At 43.1% G+C, this 20,264-nt stretch overlaps 1 protein-coding gene across 3 annotated transcripts in view; it reads left to right on the top strand.

The window, feature by feature from the left end:
• NAPB (NSF attachment protein beta) overlaps positions 1–20,264 on the top strand; it is an 87,171-nt gene that overhangs the window by 49,955 nt on the left and 16,952 nt on the right. For 2 of the 3 annotated variants that reach the window (XM_037022442.2, XM_037022441.2), the window contains exons 2-5: positions 12,742–12,821; positions 16,837–16,953; positions 18,741–18,787; positions 18,915–18,992. In XM_037022442.2, coding sequence (XP_036878337.1) covers positions 12,742–12,821; positions 16,837–16,953; positions 18,741–18,787; positions 18,915–18,992 — 322 coding nt within the window. Of the gene's footprint in view, positions 1–12,741; positions 12,822–16,836; positions 16,954–18,740; positions 18,788–18,914; positions 18,993–20,264 lie in introns of those variants that run through there. The other variant, XM_017660989.3, reaches the window with a different exon arrangement.

Below are 20,264 nucleotides of genomic sequence, written 5' to 3'. Positions count from 1 at the left end.
TGCCTGCATGGGTAAAATTGTAATATTTCCATAATATCTTGCCTGGCTTTAGTGCATCTGCATATCACTAGGTGTTCCTCAGGGGTGGAGAGAAGTTCATCTCCATATCAATGGGTAATTACCTGGGCAACGGAGGGCTTATCTGAACCTGAGAGGTTAGGGGGAGGGCTGGTTTGCTTCTGCTTGAGCAGGAAGGAGAGATGGCCCGGTCTACAGTTTGTAATCAATAAATGAGTTTTAAACTTTATTTCTCCCTTTGAATGATTTCAGTTTTAGAGGTCTAGTGTACCTGGATTTCCTCTCCCTGGAGTTACATTTGGCATAGTTGGCGGGATCTCTAAACCCGAAATCTGTCATAATGGGTGTGACCTTTGGGAGGGCTGCCCCTAGAGATGATGGGGAGAAGTGGTACTTGCACCAAGGGATGTGTGTCTGCACTTGTATGGTCATGGAGGTGCCACCACCACTGCTAGCCATGCTGACCCTGGCCCTTTCCTTGGCCTGAGCTGAAGGCTGCTGCCGCTGCCACTGCTGCTGCTGCTCCTGCTGCCAGCTAGAGCACTGTGGGCAGTGGAGGCCGAGGAGAGGCCCTGAGCCCTTGGAGAGGAGTGCCTCCTATGCTCTAAGGGGTACTTACACTGAGTCCCACAGCAGCATGGGACAATAGTAAGAGACAGCCCTCCTCAGGCAGTAGATAGACTATACTGGACGTCTGCCCATATCAGGATATCGGGATGCCATGACTTGTGTGGATACATCTACTGGACTATTGATTGCTTTTCGTGGATGTCGTGCTGATCAGCAGACCACCAAGGGGGAGCTAGAGAGTTTCTTTGCAGCCTATGGCTGGCACACGTGATTGAGAGGGATCAAGGCACCCACTTTACTGGACATGTATTAACAGAATGGGTGCAGCAATTAGGAATAAAGTGGAAATTTCATGTACCACATAACCCTACCAGGGCAGACCTGATAGGGAAATACAATGGTTTGTTGACCAATAGTCTACAGGGCTGGTCAATTTGCCTATGGACAGTATTACGGTGTTTGAATGAGAAGCCCCATAAAGGATCTTTAAGCCCTGTGGATATACAACTGTATGTGCACACCAAAGAAGAGTTATTGGAGCCAGGGTATGGCCAGCAGAGAACATCCTGCTACCAGCCCCAACAGCATTAAATTCTGGAGACACCATTGAATGGACATGGCCCTGGAAATTTTGACACATGGACCAGTGATGGCTGGCCCTTCTGGCACCTTGGGGAAAAGGCCTGGAAGCTGTCCTCATGTGTATTCCTGGAGTGACAGCAGAGTGGCCCCCAGAGATAGTGGTTATTTTCTTCTACAGCCCTAGTGGCCTGGATGCACCCCCTGGCTGCAGGTGGCAGGTGCGATGTGATGGCTGGAATGAACGAGCTATGTTCTTAATCTGCATGGGACTTTGTACCTAGCTGAATCCTCTGGCTTGAGGATTATTGTGATTTTATTGCTGTTGCTATTATATGTTATTAGTCTGATCACAATGCTCCAGTTTTCTCCCCCAAGGACCATTGCAGAAGAGGGGGAATAAGTAAATTATAAGGTGAGATTTCTGGAGGGGTGGCCTGTGGGTAAAATTGTAATGTTTCCAGAATATCTCTTCTGGCTTTAGTGCATCTGCATATCACCAGGCGTTCCTCAGGGCTGGAGAAAAGTTCATCTCTATATCAATGGGTAATTACCAGGCAACAGAGGGCTTATCTGAACCTGAGAGGTTAGGGGGAGGGGTGGTTTGCTTCTGTTAGAGCAGGAAGGGGAGATGACCCCAGACTGCAGTTTATAAGCAATAAATGGGTTTTAAATCTAATTTCTCCCTTTGATTGATTTTGGTTTTAGAGGTCTGTTGTCCTTGGATTTCCTCTCCCTAGAGTTACAGTTGGTAAATCTGTTCTCCTTTTAGGTATGTTACAGCTAAGATTCCATTTCTGAGATGATTTAGTCTTTTTCTTTCTCTTCTAGAATTTGAGAGAACAGTTTGTTGTCTTACATTTTTGTGCAAAGCTTTACTTTTTCCCTCTAGTTTAGGTTCTCCAGCTGGGGCCCTGCAAACTAGACTTGACCAAAGACAGATTAACAGAGAAAACAGTGTATTAAACACATGCATGTAAGATAAATTCTAGCTGAAATAAGCGGGCAAAGAGAGGCAACAAAGGGCCAGGTAATTTATTTAAATACCCCCAGGTGCAGTTCTATGGCCTTCTTGTCAGAGGCCAGAGAAGTCACGCCCAGTTAGGGAGATGGGGCACTTATAAGGGATTAGGAGGGGGAGGAGTGGGCAAGCTATCCTAAGGGGTGTTGAGGTATGATTGGCTAAAGGTGACATAATAGTCAACTAGAAACTTTTTTCTTTCCAAGAGGGAGGAGGCTGACATCCGGGTCTTAGTTGGCACATCAGAATGGAATTCAGGGAGACCTGTCCCCTTTCTATATGGCATGGACTTTGGGGTCTGGTCTGTTCTCCCCCTATGGCATCTTTCTGTTCTGTTTGCATGTCCTTGTTTTTCCTTTCTCCAGCCTAACATTCCAGCCTTTTGGTCATAATGGGTGACGACTCAATCTGGCTACTTCCGGCTGACAAGGGGCATCGTGGGGGTTTGAGGCTGGTATTAGGCTGAAGGAGGGGGTTCAGTGGGAAGAGGTGCGTAACGGTGAAGTAACATCTGGTTGTTGGCGACTCAGGTCATCTGGGTTAGCTGCTGTTGGAGGAACCTGGGGACACAAGGGGCAACTAAGAGTAAACCACAAACTGTTATTAAGGGGCCTAGTAGGGGCATTAGCCAGGCTATTGTGGGGGACTGGAATTCTGGATCGAGCTTACATCTCAATGACTAGTATTGGGATTTAGTATAGATAAGACTGCATTATTGAAACAATACTTTTCTGTAAAATCACCCTTATTTTTATTAGTAGTTAAATTAAGAAAATAATTAACAGTTGGCTTGATTATTTGCATAAGTGCAGCAAGAAGAGCAATTGATTACATGGGCTCTTTTAAATATGCTTTGCTGGAACTTTTTTTAAGGAATTTCAGATTGAACTTTTAAGGGCCTCTTGAGGCCAGAAAGCCAAGCCAGACTTGCCATCAGATTGTGCCTGCAGTACCTGTTCATTTGGGTGAATTCCTCTCTTCTTGAGGTTCTTGCACCTGCCAGAAAGTGACCTTCTTTACTCACCTGGTAAGGCTGCTGGGAACTCTGTAAGCAAGGTACGAGGCCAGTTCTTCCAAGGGGCTTTGTTGGCTCTATAAAGTCAACCTTAGTTCCTTAAAGCTGTCTGTCTGTATCTGAGTTTATGCATGTATCTCTCAGGTATGACATTCCATTCAAAGCCTTGGTAGTATAACCTGTGTTTTTAATTGGTCCTCTTACAAGGAAGGCAGGTTCTTATTGAACTTATGCAAATAAACATACTGCCATGAAACATTAAAATACTGAAATTCTTGGGGGGTCAGGTAGAAAGATAAATGTTTCAATTCTGCTTATAAAGGTATTGTCATTCATGAAACTGTTGTCAGCGTAAGAGAAAAAGCTTAAAACACTTTATCAGCAACATCTGAAACAAAAAGTCACAAAACTATCTTCCTTAGTTCACTTAATCCTATGTAACCAATACCTGTTCTGCTGAAATCTAGTTCTTTACTAGTGTAGGAGTAATAAAACAGTGACTCTAAATGGCAAAAGACTTACAAATGACAATGGTTAAAGATCTGATGAGAGCTTACTGTAAGACAGTTGACATAAGGAAATTCTGATATTTCTGGAACACAAAACATTCAGTAACAAAGTTCAGCATTATTCCCTTTGACAGTGCTTTCCAGGTAATTAAGCAGGTAAGTATATATCAGATAAATAAGCCAAATTAGTTAAATACTTTCTCCAATGAGAAAAAAATTCCTCTGACATGTTCCAGGGGCCCTCTGGAAAATATCAGAGTTAACTAGAGGCAAAAGCACCTTTTTTGAATTTGATTTTGAGAAGTTGTTAAAAGAAAGTTTTAAGGCACTTGCTTAAATAGGATTATAGGTTGCTATGAAGCAACACATCTAATTAACTAGAATGACAACAAAGTACTTTAAAGGCAAATAAAGAAGGTTATATAGTTATTATCAAAGTCTAGCTTTTAGTCCTTTTAATATTAAGATCTCATTTTCTTAAAGACTCCGACAACTCACTGAGACTTTAAGCATAAGAAACTGCTTTGATAAAACAATTAGAAGAACTTTCTGCAATTTTTCAATATTAAGAGCTAACAGTTAAGAAAACTTTGTCTTTTTAATTGAAAACAAAATTCTAATTTTGCTGTGTACTTGAAACTGAGACTCATTTGCTTTAATTTTATATATTACTTACAAAACTTTTAATGAATGTTAGACAAAGGGAAGCCTTTAAGCATTTTATTCTTAAAAGATTTAGCAGATAACATTGACTTAAATGACTTTAGGTAAACTTAGGCAGATGATAACAAGGACATGCCCCCTTCAGCTAAACTCAAATTAGCTTTCATGCTTAACATTTTTTTACTAGATTCTCTGGAAGTTCTAGAATGCTCAATCTTCACAACCACTTGTTCTTAAATAAAGTATTTTTCGTTTATACACTTAGACACACAAACGTACAAACTGAGATACAATGACTACAGTCAGCAACACTTTTTCATAAAAACATATATGCAGATAGACAAACTGATACAAAGACTTGAGTCACTGATATCTAATTGCCGTCTCTCTTCTCATTTTCTTGTCTGTGGCTTCTGGAATCAGAGGGCAGGAGGGGAGTGTTCTGGTGGGGGAAGAGGGCGGTGAAGGTGGAAGGAGAGGGGGCGGGGTGGTGCAGCCACCGGAAGAGGAGAGCAGGACAACGGCATGGTTGAGAATGCAGGACTTTAAGATGGAGGCCACACGTGGGAAGACAAAGGACTTAGAGATGGTGGTGGAGAGAGGGGGAGGGGATCGTGAGCTGAGGGAGGTGGGCGACTGAGGTTTTCTGGCGGATCTGAAAAGGACTGAACACTCAGAGGCTGACAATCTTTAACTGGAGATCGGGCCAGAAGAACCTGAGTTATAGAACACTTAACATAAAGGTCATGACGGGAGTGCAAAGTCCAAAAAGCCTGCACATATGGGATTTCATTTTACTTTCCCCTCCGGTGTTGATAATTAGTTAAGTTGGTGAGGAGGCTAAAATCAAAAGTTCCCTCAGGGGGCCAGCGAGATTGATTGTCCAAGGGATACTGAGGCCCGGCCTCAGAGCAAAGGAAGACTAGCTTCCATTTGCGGACTTCCTGGGACAAACAGAGTAGCCAGATTAGAAATGAGACATCGCAGCTGGGTCTGAGCCTCTGCTTTCATGGGCTGGTTTCCCATGTCTGCATTCACTTCCCAGAAAAGAAAATCCTGCTGAGAGGATCGCGCCCAGCATCCCAAGCGCACCAAGTCAGGGGAGATGGCCTGGGAGCCTGGGTGAGGGATGTCTTCCCCACCACAGGGCCAGGGGTGAGTATCCTGGATACTTGCAACAGATAGGCTGAATGCCCGGACCTGGACGTAGCTACGATTTCGGACGGACCAAGTGAAACAGAGTTAGGAAGGGAAGCAGACTGGGGAAACTGAGGGACTCACCGGAAAATAGTCCACGCAGCAGAGAGCAGGCTGAGGTCCCGGGTTGGGGAAGGAGGGGGCGGGGCTGCCAGTGGCCGGTTGGGGTCTCGTGCTCACACTCCTCGCGTTTCGGCACCATATGTAAGATAAATTCTAGCTGAAATAAGCAGGCAAAGAGAGGCAACAAAGGGCCAGGTAATTTATTTAAATACCCCCGGTGAGGTTCTGTGGCCTTGTCAGAGGCCAGAGAAGTCACGCCCGGTTAGGGATTAGGAGGGGGAGGAGTGGGCAAGCTATCCTAAGGGGTGTTGAGGTATGATTGGCTAAAGGTGACATAATAGTCAACTAGAAACTTTTTTCTTTCCAAGAGGGAGGCTGACATCCGGGTAGTAGTTGGCACATCAGAATGGAATTCCGGGAGAGCTGTCCCCTTTCCATATATGGCATGGACTTTGGGGTCTGGTCTGTTCTCCCCCTATGGCATCTCTCTGTTCTGTTTGCATGTCCTTGTTTTTCCTTTCTCCAGCCTAACAATGCAGTGGTAATTAACTCAAAGGGGTGGTTAGAATGTGGGCTTATATAGAATCCCAACAAAGAAAAGTACATTTCTAGAGAAGGGTCAAGACAAAAGGCTTCAGGTTTCCATGGGCAGCAAACTGGGAAACAAATGGAGCAGGCTGGTTTGTGCGTGTCCTGTCTGCATGGACTTCCTGTCTTCCTCATGGTCATGAAGCTCCCTGGGGAGGGGATTTAAAGCAGTCCTCATTCTCACAAGTTTCTCTTTTAGTCAGGTTAAGGGAAGCTCTGAGAAGGTGCTCTTGTGCTTCTCCTCTGCTGATTTTCATTTGCCTCCAGCCCAAAATCATCTATATGACAAAGTGGCATTTGGGGTGGCGTATCCTGGTCTTTTGAGTTTCTGTCATCCTTCTTGCTATATTTATTATGTGTTACATGCTCTTCTATTTTTAGTTTTGAATTTATGACTTGTAGTATGGTTTCATATCTGTAAATACTTGCTTAATAATATTTAAATTATATGGGAGTGTTTTTTTCCTCTGCTTTGTGGTCGTTTTGGGAGTATACTTGTCAGCTGAAAAAGTTTTACTCTTCCTTCTTACACAGTATCTCTGTATGGTGCTGCTGGCCTTTTTCTGTTCAGTGTCTTAGAGTTTGGGCCACAGTAGCATGTGTTTCCTTGATGGGAGATACAGGGCTTGGGTGGCCTCATGACCTCATTTTTTGAATGCTGTCTTCCCTTGGTCCTGTTAGGTATTGTTAGACTCATGAATAGCGTGGAGGGGTCAGTAGGAGTTTGCTGTACTTCAGTTCTGTGATCTCCTTTGTAAGTTATTTCCACCACACTTCATTACCATACCTTCTTCGAGCTGCCCACCCCTCTCCCAGCAGCAGTGTCTTCTGGAGATGGCCGCCTCTCATCATGTGTAGGCAGTCACCATTATCCTGTAGAAATCACAAGTTTCATCAGTATATTTTAAAGACTGAAATTCCGTGTAAAGACCGAATTTTTGTAAAGATTGCGATAAAATATAAAAACTTTTCTTGGCAAGTCAAGTTGTGTGTGAGTCATTTCTGACTTTATCCGGTGGTTACTATTCCTGGGTTTCTTGTATGTTTAAGTATCTTGGTTTGTTTTATTACTAGGTTCAGTCTATACATATCTCCCCTCTATAACGTGACTCCCCATACTAGGTTGAGGCACTGGAACTATTAACAGAGTAAAGTCCAGCTACCCTTCTTCAGTGTATATGGTGTCAAAGCTTCACTCGGGAGATTATGCTGAAAGACACACTTTCATCGGACATTCCTTAAATGTCGCAGATTGTTTTCTCTTTCTGAGAGTCTAATTGTTTTTCTGTAAATAAGCAGAAATAAAGTGAAAAATTAAAAGAAGATTGACCCCAGGATCCATGGCAGAGTACTGAGACCACATTTGGTGGTCAAGGTGTGTCCCCCTCCCCAGCACGTGAGGCTGCTGTGGTGGGGTTTCTCTGAGGCTCGGGAGCATCGACCCGCTCTGTCCTGGGAGCTTGCTGCTAGTAAGTAACGAACGTTCATTTGTAGGTAGTATGTCTTCAAAGCCTGTACCTTGCCACAACAGCTACTACTGGTTTGTGAGAAACAAAGAACCTCACTCTAGTGGTTACTGGCATTTGGTATAAGAATTCACATTAGCATCATGAAAAATGTCACCCTGAGGCCTCTGTGTCTCCCCTGCTGCAGATCCCTGCTTCCTACATCACATGGAAGAAATTGGACTATTTTTAAATATATTAAGCCTAGCAAGGAAATAGTCTCAAAAGGGTTAAGTGTATCTAGGAAAATTCCTAAGTTTTTAGATTCTCTGGAGATTACATAAATGAAGTATCAGAATAAAATTGCTTATGGGGGTAAAAAATAGAATAAATAGTTCTGTATGGCTGTGTGTATGATGTGATACAACAAGAAACTTATATGTTCCTTATCACGATACCTGGCACAGAACTTATAAGATCCTGAGTGGTGGGAATGTGGGGGTGTCTTCTGTTATTCATAATAAGCTCCTTGCAACCACACCTGTGTTTACACTTAGGATGACGTTTAGAGGATGGGGTCTGGTTGTTAGGGGAACCAGCCTTATGATTAGGGGATTGGAACTTTGAGACCCATGCCTGACCTCTAAGGAATGGAGAGGGGCTGGGGATTGAGTGAATCCCTGATGGGCAGAGATTTAGTAAGTCATCCCTCTGTAATGAGCTTTCATAAAAACCCTAAGCAGTGAGGCTCAGAGACCTTCTATATGATGAAGACATGGAGGTGCTGGGAAGTGGTGCACCCCTTTCCTGCAAGTCTCGCCTTCTGCATTTCTTTCACTTAGCTGTTCTGAGCTGTATCACATATAATAAACTAATAATAGTAAGTGAATGATCATCTGAGTTGTGTGATCCATCCTAGCAAATTATGGAATTGAGGAGGGTGTCATGGTAATCCCTGCTTTGTATATAGCCATGTTAGAGATGTGAGTGCTCTGAGGACCCACTGACCTGAAATGGGGGAAGTCTTATGGGACTGGGGCCTTACACGTGGGGCTGGTGCTAACTGGGTAGTCAATTAGAACTGATTTGAGCCCCTCTGTGGCTGAAGCGATCACTGGGTGTGGAAATGCTTGGTTGGCCTTGTTATTGAGGTTTGTGTGCCAGGCCCTGCCCTGGTCCGTCTCCCCAGAGCATCAGCCTGTGGCTAGAGTGATGAGAAGGAGTGCTCCTAGCTGGTGGGGTTTCCCCCAAGAGTCCTGGGCACCACTAAAAACGGTCCCTGTTTTCAGCCCTCTGATTTCAGAATCTTGTGATTTTAGAAACTGCTTTTTTTCTGCAGTTGTCACCCTTTCTTTCAGGTACATATCATGGTGTGTGTGCTTTTAGGCCCCATGGAATTCACTTTAACATCTCCCTCCTCCCATCCATGGTTTTAAAAGAGTAGGTACTAGTTGTCGGTGTCTTACGGTGCTCTAAAGTCTTACTCAAGATGATGAGACATCAAGACTTTACATCATTCAAGGGTTACTTGCTTTTAAAAAGACCTCTTTGAAATAAAGGGCTGAGTTATTTACCCCTTCCCAGATACCTCAGTGGGAACAGGCAGGATGGGACAGTGACTAGAAGCAGGGACTTGCAGGCTGGGCTCAAGGCACAGCTGTGCTGTCCACTGGCTCTAGTGGAACATGTGGCTCTGACCATGTTTCCTCAGTGGAACATGGGGTGGAAGGTCAGATACTTAGATCTTCCCCAGCACTGAAGTTAAATCCTCTTCCCTTAGCATTCGGACCTCCTTTGGGCAAGAATGTGTTTTCCTTGGTGCTTCTGACACATACTGATCTGTTTCCTGAGTAAGCATGGTCAAGAGGAGAAGGGAGTTGGCCTTGTCCCTGGAATTGTGGCATTAGCCAGGACGTGGTGGTGATGGTGCTAATTTATGCAGGCTCATCACTGTTTTCGTTCATGATGTAGAAAACATATTCTTGTTTGAGATCAGGATACCATAATCCCCAAGAATAGTTAATTTGACTCAAGTTAGCTTTCTTAATGTCAATTCAGTGCCATGTAGTTACATTGTATCACTATACAATGAAGATTCCCTCACAGAAACTTGTTTCTGTTTTTCAAGGGTCTTCTTCATTTATGGGTCTTTGGATAATAATCAGATGAATTATTTAAAAGTGAATTCTGAATATTTATCCTTAAAACTTACAAAAATTAACTTTCACAAGTATAGAACACAGTAATTTCAAAAGTGCTTTTTTCATGAATTGTTGAAGATGTTCTGTTTATGAAAAGTGAGAATACAATGAGAATACTTACAGTGATTCTGTTTTAGGAGTGGTGAGGATCTTGAGTCTAGCAGGGTTCATTCATTATTTTTATAAAAATCACTAAACTTGACCTCAGGTATCAGCTCCACCACTGACCTTGATTGGATGACTTTGGGCGAGCCATCGACCTCCAGATAGTTTTTTCTTCTGTCAAAATGGAGATAGTGTCTTTCATGGCTGTTGTAATAATGAAAATGAAGTAACTTGGAAATACCAAACATAAAACCTAGCATAGTGTGGCATTCTATTATTCCTAGCTGAATCTGTCTCTGGAAATAATGGGATAAAGTATATTTTAATTAACCTAGTTTTATTTGGAAATCTTTAATAAGAATGACTGCACTATAATTACAGTTCAAGATTCCTGGTACACTTTAAAAAACTAAGACACAAGAAAGTGGCAAACCTTTGTTAGCTCCAAGTAGATATGGCTAAGGTTGAAAACTTTTGTAGGAATTTTCCACTGGAGTAATTGACCAATATTTGAAGTGGAGAGAAAGGAACAAAAAAGTGTGCGAGAAGGCTCTGCTTGTTCACACATTTCATTTTGGTGAGGCTTGTTCCCATCCTGTCATGGTCCCCAAAGATTTTTGGGGGGCTGGAGGAGGATATAGCTTTATTAAGATATAATTCACATACCATACAATTCACCCATTTAAAGTGTCCAATTCAGTAGTTTTTGCCATATGCACAAAGCTGTGCAACCATCATAACAATCCATTTTAGAACATTTTCACCACCCCCAAAAATACCTCTGTACCCTCCCTGTGCCCCATTTTTCTCTAACACTCCCAGCTGTAGTCATCCACAAATCTGTTTTCTGATTTGCCTTTCATATAAATGGAATCATATATGTGCTTGTTTGTAACTGGTTTCTCTCAAGGCTCATCCATGTTGTAGTGTGGATCAGTACTTCATTCCTTTTTGTCCAGTAATACTCCATCCATTGTAAGTGTACACTGCATTATATTTACCCATTGATCAGTTGGTGGACTTTTAGGTTCCCATTTTATGGCAATTAGGAGTAATGCTGCTGGGAACATTGTATACAAATTTTTGTGTGGACATGTTTTCATTTCTTTTGGGCTTTACCTAGGAGTGGACTTGCTAGGTCATATAGTAACTATGTGTTTAATCCTTTGATCAACTGCCAACCTGTCCTCCAAAATGGCTGCACCATTTTACGTTTGTACCAGCAGTGTATGAGGATTCTAATTTCTTTCATCCTCTGTAACACTTGTGTCTGTCTTTTGATTCTAGCCATCCTAGTGGGAGTGAAGTGGTATCTCACTGTGGTTTTGATTTGCATTTCCCTGGTGGCTAAAGATACTGAGTATCTCTTCATTTATGCATCTTCTTTTGGGAAATGTCTGTTTACATCCTTACCCATTTTTACATTGAGTTGTTAGTCTTTTTATTATTGAGTCGTAAGAGTTCTTCACATTTTTCTAGATATAAGTCCCTTATCAAATATCCCTCAAAAGTTTTTATGCCTTTGAAACATGAATCTATTATAATCATCCTGATTGAGTACCCACTTTGGGTTAAGCCTTGTAGTGGCAGCTATATATGGATTATTTCTTTTGATATTCCTGAGAACCCAAAGGCATGGATCGTACTATCCTCAGTTTACATTGCAGAGGCCTGAAGAAGTTAAAGAACTAGCCTGGGTCAGGCCAGTTTGTGCTTACTGCCTAAGGTTCAGGTCACACTGGGCCTACCTGTACGGTCAGCTCCACTGCACGGGGACTGGCATTGGCATAGATCTGTGCACACCCCCTGCCTGAGCTTGGAGTCTGTGTGAGGTCCTGACATGTGCGAATGTGCTTGCCCGTGGCCACTCTCCAAGGGTTAGCTTTGATCTCCCATGTTTTGTTTCTTATGTCCATACTCCACTCTGAGTTCCTCGTTATGTGTATTGCACAACGTCTCCTTTGTCTTGGCTCTCTAGTTATTTTATGTTTATGATGTTAGATAGGCAAGATAGTCAGACATCACTCCTAGAGGGGCCTTAGCTTAGAAACAAGGTTGAATTAGAAAACTGGTGGAAGTTACAGAGGATTATTTTGCTTTAGAAATTTTGGAAGAAATTTCTAAGCAGCTAAGCTGTCCCTCAGTTGAATCAGTGGTCTGTTGAAGAACTTTCCAGAACTGTATGTATTCAAGCAGCAGTGAAGTTCCCTCCTCTCAGGATGCTGTGAAATGCATTTCCAAGTAGGGTGAGGGGCTTTGGAGAAGGGCTGTCCCTGCCAGGCATACAGATAATATAGCCATAGAACAACATGGTACTTTTTCCCATGCCCGGTTTCAGGTTTGTTTTTAAGTCTCAATAAACACGCTGCTAAACTCTTCAAAATTAACAGGGTAAAATATCTTTATCCTTAAAAGTTTCATCTCCTTTGGAAAACATACTTCTTGTTTTTCATACAGATGTAGAACTTCAGTCTGCATGCCTGGAAAGGACTCTGGTTAAGAGTGTGTGGGCTCGGGGGTCAGCCAGATCTGTGTGAGGGTCTCCATTCTGTGGCATCCTTGCTGTGTGACATTGGGCTAGTTATTTTGTGTGCCTCAGTTTCCTTATCTGGGAAATGGAGATAAAAGGAGTATCTCCTTTGAACAGCTATTAACACTGTAATTTTTGTCTGGCACATAGCATTAAATGTGTTAGTTGAGGAGGGAGGATTAGGGATAAGGATGGTTGATATAGTCAAACTTAATCTCATTTTTAAATTGTTCTCAGAGGAAACACAAGAATAGAAGAGGCTTGTGAAATGTATACAAGAGCTGCAAATATGTTCAAGATGGCTAAAAACTGGAGTGGTATGTATAACTTTTATTTGTTTTTCAGGGAAATAGCTTTAAAATCACTTTGAAGGAGGAAATAACTGTCTGCATCCCCTTAGAAAAAAGACTTGGCTCCGAGGCAGTTGTGGCCAGAATGGACTAGGAGAAAGGACCTCGAACTAAGTGAACTAAGCTTGGAATCCTGACTTAGGCATAGAGGCAGTGTCTGTTGTGTTTTCTATAACCCCCTGAACATTGAAGGCACATACATGGTAATTAAAAGAGTTCAATTTCTTGGAATTAAGAGTAATATTTTTTTCTTACTAATATGCTCGGATAAGTCCAGTGCCAGAAGGAATGAAAGTTGTAGTAAAACTCACTGAAAACAAGGAGAATAAGAATAAAGAGAAATGCCTGCTTTTCTTTCCCTAACCATTGGTTGAGAACTTATAACCATTCTCTACTCTGAGAACTGCTCTGTGGTAACTGATGTGTTTCTCCGGAGAAATGTGACAGTGGTTGGTGCCACTTATATAAATCCCAACAGACTCATCATCACTTTTGACATAATGCTATCTACCAAAAGAAATTACATATAACAAAATCAACAGAATTATTATTATTGTTCTGAGAGGGGATGGTGCTAACCCGAATTTGAGAAACCAACTCATTCCCTACCTCTGGAAAAAGAGGCTTGTTGAGCCTGTGATAAGGTTATTTCTGTAGTGAAAATGAAGAGGACCTGCAGCCGAAACAGGTAATGTGTCTCCAGCCCTGGCTCACACCTGCTGCATGACATAAAGCAGGGCCCTTGTTTTCCAGCTGTATTGACATACAGTTGACATACAATATTGTGTAAGTTTAAGGTATACGGTGTGTTCATTTTTACTCATTTGCTTTTAAGGCTGACACTTTAAAATCATATCAGTGAAGAAAATGCTGTTGAACTAGATGAATCTGAAAAATTCTCTTGGGCTGTAAAATTCTTTTATAGGTTCAGTTTTAAGTTAAAAGAATATGTTTTCAAAATGCACTTACACCTTAAGTATAATGTATTGAAAAAAATTGGAGGAGAAGAGTATTGTCTCAGCAGCCACATCTTTTGTTTTGTTGAGGTTTCTCTAGTCACAGGTAGTCTTAAGGTAGAAAGACCACTCACCTAAAAAGACCACATCTTTATTTTCCCTGGTGACCAGGTGGTCTCAACCTTTGGGAATAGTGTTTCATGACCATTAATCTTCACATAACTTCATGTGCACCCACCCCATCTCTAGCCTGTCCTCAGGCTGTGGCAGTCTCCCACTTTATTTTAAAGAAGAAGTCAAGGTAATCCTGTTAAAGCGTAAGTCAGGCCACATCATATCCAACACAAGCTAAAGTCTTTTGGAGTGGCCTTCAAGGACCTGCCTGATCTCCTTACCCCTTCCTGTTTCCAACCCCATCTCCCACCCACTCCCCTCGCTCACTGCACCCCCTCCTCACAGCCTTTGTGTTTGCTGTTCCCTCTTTCCCAGAATAGAGGGTGGCTGGTTCCCTCCTGCATTCAGGTCCTCCTCCAGATGTTGCCTTAGTCTGTCCTGGCCATCCCTCTTAAAGATTCCCTTTTCTCCAGTGCCCTTGTTGCCATTATTTGTATTAATTAACTTACATTATTTAATGTGTTTTTATTACATGCTGTCCTGCCCTAGCTCTGGACTAGTTCCTGCAACATGCTCAGGGTATTTGTATTGCAACAGTACATGCTCAGGATATTTGTATAGTGAATGAATAAATGTTGGTTTCTTGCAAATGATTCTGTGTTGCAGTGGTGGTGATCATAACAGCACTGCATCTCTCTAGTTCTAAAAGCCCTTTTGTAAAGAGTTAGGCTAATTCCTTTCATACACAGCTTTTAAGAGATCATCCTGGAAGGTATCAGATTAGTTTTATAGTTGAAAAAATAGAGCTGGAGAAGTTGTGTGACTTCGTTCAATACAGTTTCTTTAAAGACACCTCAGGTTTGGAGAGATCAGGATTGAATTTGTTACTGGTGACTGGAATGGGTGCTCAGAGTGAAAAAGTAAGCCAGCAGCTACTTCTGGAAGGCAGGAGCATAAAATTGTAGAATTAAAGCTCTTAATATTGTTTGGGGAGACAAGAGTTAGCCTGAGAGAGCCAGGGAGGAAGGAATGAATCACAATAGTTGTGGGACAGTGAACATAAATAGTCAAAAATGAAATTACCAATAGCAGAGGGAGGTTGTAAAATAAATGACATTTAAACGTGCCAAACCATAGGTATGGCCCAGTGATAGATTTCATGTAATAATGAGAATGGCCAGCTTGTTCCTAACAGGAACCAGGCTGTTCGAAGCACTTTACTTGGGAGCTCCAAGTCGCTAGGACACTCTTCTGAAGCAGAGCCTGTGAGAGCTGCTGTTGATAACATTCCTAAACTGCTGCTTGGAAGTTAGCTGCTACCCCAGGTACCCAGGTGCCTGCCCACTACCCTGGTGGCAGCCTTTGGCCCCTCTTCTGGGACCCCCAGCCTCATGACTCCCCAGCGAGAGGACTAAAGTCTAGCAGGCAGGTGTTCTCCTGGCCTGGCTCCAGGGGGCCAGTACCCTCACTGGGCAGCCATGCCCAAGCCACGCTTAGTGCTTAGATATTTTCACAGTGGCCCAGGTGCCCTTTTCATATTGCACAGAGCAAGGGTTGAACGTGGCAGGCTGGCTTGGGCAGACCTGCCTCTTTTCTCCCTCAGGGGAAAGACCAGAAATCCAAGTGGGAGTTGCATGCTTGCTTCTGGAAGAGGGGTCAGGGTCAGGACAAGGGACAGCTGCTGGAGCTTTAGTGTAATTGAATGTTTTGTTTCTTAAAAAGAAATACTACCAGCCATGGGTGCTTAGGTGTCTGTCTCTATTTTCTGTACTTCTTTGAATGTTTTTGAAATGTTTGACTAAAAATGTTTTTTTAATACTGAAAGGCTTTGTTATATTCCTGATGGTACGTCTCCCTGGGGAGCAAATGCTTTCTCCTCCACTCTGCTCTGCTGCCTTCCTGTCGAGACCTCACTGAGCCTTGTCCCCAGAGGCCTTATGCTCCCCGGTCTGTGGTGCTCTCTCTGAACGGAGGGCCTCATGCTACAGTGGGGTCATCCAGACTCCTCGTGTCATCACTAAAGCTCTCTGGCCTAGCCTGACACCCTCTTCAGCCTTGGTACCCGCTGCCCCAGCATGTTCTTCCCCCTCCTGCAGGCAGCACAGCTTGTCCCTGGCCTCCAGTCCCAGCCCTTCCTTGCCTTCAAGCATTTGTCCTTCCTTGTTTGCATGATTTCTCTGAGAGATTCCTGCCCCTTGTTCTCTCCTGCCACTTCAGAACCTGACCCAAAGCCTTTTCTGAAAGAACTTACTGCATTAATCTTGCATGTTTTGCCATGTCCCAGCAGGGGCCTATGCAGAGGCCCCTCAGCCACACCCATCTGTGATTCTGCAGGTATATGTGTGAGTTCTCCACCAACAACAATAAAGACATAAACCTTGTCTTAAGTTTCAGACAGATTTTGTTGTAGATTTAAATTTGAATTTCAAAACTCTGGGCCTAATGTTCTTCCACTCTTTGAGAAACTTAGTCCATGGAGCTTTCATTAGCAGTTTCAGTTCAGTGACACCTAACTGCTGCAGGCACTGTAAGAAGATGAGCAAGCAAATGCCAGTGGCCGCTGTAGTTTACCTTCCTTTAAATGTGTAGCTTGATCCTCCAGTCAGTGTTAACTGTATGCTGGGGAACAGGACTGAACAGGATCTGGTTTTTGGTATTGAATGGAAGCCTGTTGCTGGGCCACTCAGATGGTCTCTTGGGACTGAGAGAAATGTACATCACTGCTCCCTTAGTCCTAGAGATTGTTACGTATGCCTAAGGTGTGCTTGATCACATTACACATGCTTTGGACTAAAATGTTTCTTTTCGGTAACATGGAACTTTCCTAAGAGTAGGTCCCAGCACTTAGAACATGGGCTGCCCTTTGCAATGCTTGTCCCTCTGTGTTTAATCATAGTCATTTGTCTCTTCAGCTGCAGGAAATGCCTTTTGTCAGGCAGCCAAGCTCCACATGCAGCTTCAGAGCAAACATGACTCTGCTACCAGCTTTGTGGATGCTGGGAATGCTTACAAAAAGGCGGACCCCCAAGGTAAGATGCTACCATGTCTGGGTACCTGGGTCTGTAAGGTTGGTGTTGGTGACCGTCATGGATTCCGTGCTGGGCCTATAAGACCTGGGCCTTTTAAAAAAGAAGTCATTGTACTTTGGAATAATAGGGATTTTGCCAATTTTAAGTATTAATAATTTGGAGTTTTTATGAGGAGGAGAGACATTAATTTGTCATGGCTGTTTAGTTAACACCTAATTTTCTTAAACTACATTTATATTGCATTTTGGAGAATTTTTCAAAAGACAAAATTATAGTCTTAATTTTATGAATAGATAATTGTTCATTAAAGGAAACTGATGTTCCCTCACTCCTACTAAATACCTAGTGTGCTTTAAGATCCAGTTAATGGGAGGTTGTAATAATATCTAATAATTAAAAGTAACTTAATCACAGTATTCATCTGACTTTTTAGAAGACGTTTTTTAAGTACTGGTTTTGAAGAAAGAATATCAGGTATTTAAAGTGGTAATGGTTTGCAAGTGGTAACCACTTTTGTAGTTAGAGGAATGTGCACTTGGTGCACTGAGCAGCTAACGTCGTTAACTTCTTCCCTCCCACATATACACCGATGGCCGTGGAGTCTCCCTTTCTTGAGCAGTCAGTTTTACAGAAATCCCAATTTAATGAATATATCATTACAGAAATAAGATATCTCAAGGGCTTTGTATATAGATTAATCAGTTTACTTCCAAAAGTGAAAAACTGGATACAGCCTAAATGAACAGTGAGAGTGAAATGGTAAATCAGTGTTTTAGAATGTGAAAATAGGCATTAAAATCCCTGGTTTCAGAGAATCTTTAGTTCTGTGGTAAATGTTCACATGGTAACTAAAGAACCACTTTAAAATTGAGATCTCAAATGCATAAAAAATTTCATGCTTATGGCCATGCATCCAGAAAACACTGGAAGGAATAATGAACCAAAGTATTCACAGTGGGTTTGAGTGGGATTATGGTAGTTTATTTTTCTATTTTTCTGTATGTTTAAAGGCATAACAATGAGTCCACATTTCTTGCATAGTTTAGGAGGAAATTGCTTTTATTTTTTTTAAATCTCTGTACCTTTTTAATTCTTCATTCAGGCCTTTTCACTTTGCTGCCTCTTTTAAAAAACAAAAGCAATAAACTTGGAGTTGTCAGCCATAAGCCAGCATGTAATACTACCATTTTGTAATGGGAAATTTGTTGGCTCACTGAGAAAATTGATACATGTTAGTGTACCAAAAGCTAGCATCTTTTAACATTGTGCAAAATGTTGACCTCATTTAAGAGTTATATGAACAGGGATTTCAAAGTGCTTTTGATTTTGGCTGCATGGACGAGTAGAATGTATCAAAACAATCTTTCTTATGAAGTACTGTCTTCCAAAATTCATACATATGTATGATACCAACAAAAAATGCATTTATGTTTATGTTTTGGCAGATAGAGTTAGTTGATGAGTGTTGATAACAGCCCCCACAATTTTGTCTTTATAATGCAGTCTTTCCACCTGGATGGATTCCTCACTGTCAGGTTCAGAGTAGCCATGCCAGCGGCACTCCAGGCCCCACTCCCTAAGTTGCACTGCAGCTGCTGTAGCCAGCGCGCACTCAGGGGGTCTGGATTTGTGTGTAATCTGTGTTTGCTTCCCACTGACTAACCTGCCACCCTCCACCCCAGTGGGACCTTCAGAACATTCTAGGAACAGCCAGGAAGATAGGTTCACCAGAACCCTCCTTGACTGAATGGATTTTTTATTGTTTTTCTTAAATGCCTTCGCTTCAGAGGCTATCAACTGCTTAAATGCAGCCATCGACATTTACACAGACATGGTAAGACATTGACTTTTTCCAGTGGCTGTGGGGTGGGGTCCTAAGGTGGTTTAGAGTGGGGGGAGATTACTTTTTTCTTTTAGCTCCCAGACAGGAATGTGACTTTGTTTTTTGTTTTTCTCTTCAGGGAAGGTTTACAATTGCAGCCAAGCACCACATTACCATTGCTGAGATCTATGAGACTGAACTTGTAGACATCGAGAAGGTAGGCAATAGACGTGCTCCTCATGAACTTGATGTGAAGTGGGTGGGTAAGCTGACTTGAGGCGCCCTCCCTCTCCCAGTGGAGTTTTGTGGTCAGAGCGATCAAAGGTGGCTTCACCTGGAGACTGTAGAGGCTGAAGCAGAGATGGCTGTTTTCCTCAGGTCTCACCTGAGGCAGGAGAGCCGGTTCAGATAGACCACACCCACCTGTGTTTGAGCTCTGATTTGGGTCAAACCATTGCCAGTACCAGGGGATCTTCCTGTCTGAGGCCTGTGCAGCCCTGGGGAGGAAGCATAAGTACAGTGGGCATTTGCACACCTTTTATTCAGTCCCCAACTCTGGGGTAGAAGGGATGTGAACACTAACTTGGCCGTACATGTTTCACTCAGCTCTGGTTTTCTGAGCTGTGGTTTATAGTAGCAAAAGAAAAGGGGAAGGAGGAAACACTAACTGAGCACCACTGTTTTCCCAGGCTTTGTCCCTGGTGGCATGCCAATGTCTTACCACATTTCAGCTTTACAGCACTGAGTCCCCTTCATGGGTGTGGGAACTAGGCAAGGGAGTTGCACTGCCTAGGATCACACAGAGTGGGGCCAGGGGGTTCTGGCTCCAGTGCTGAGCCTGTGCCCATCTCTTGCTGTCTCCTCAGTCATGGGCTTACCAGCAGGGCTGGAGTAGACTTGGTGAGAGGAAAACACATTTGTCAGACTCCAGAGGCTGCCTCCACTCAGACTGAAGACATGTTCATGTAAAACTGCTCCTGAGTTCTGTGGAGAGAGCAGGTGTGATCATAAGAAGGAAACACCAGTGAGATCATTGCTGGCACCATCAGACCAGTGAGCGCTGAGCTTGTTCCTAGAGACAATAGTCCCATCCTGTCTGAACAGCCCCTTGCTATCACAGTGGATGCTTGTTGCTTTCCTTCTCCTTTGTTTCACTCCTGGATAGTGCATGCCTGGTTCTTGGGCCACCTCACCTCTCTATTCCACACCATCTGGGGTGGGGGCTTGACCTCATTCCCGGGCCCTTGTTCCCACAGCACTCTGCAGTCATTCAGCATCCCAGCCTGAAGTATCGCCTCTGTGCCAGTGACTCACAAGTCTCACTTCAGCCTGTACCTCTCTGAACTTCAGGTTCCTTCCTGCATCCCCGTCCCATCCACCATCTCAAACTCAATAGGTCTGAGACTGAACCCTGACCTCACCCTTCCTCCCCCCATGTGCCCCCAAAACCACAAGCATCCTTGCTGCTGCTCTCTTCCCCCACAGCCAG

The sequence above is a fragment of the Manis javanica genome, chromosome 5 (genome assembly GCF_040802235.1).
Source record: "Manis javanica isolate MJ-LG chromosome 5, MJ_LKY, whole genome shotgun sequence".
Lineage (NCBI taxonomy): Eukaryota > Metazoa > Chordata > Mammalia > Pholidota > Manidae > Manis > Manis javanica.
Note: the sequence above shows the minus strand (reverse complement) of the source record. Positions and strands in the feature narration are given on the sequence as shown.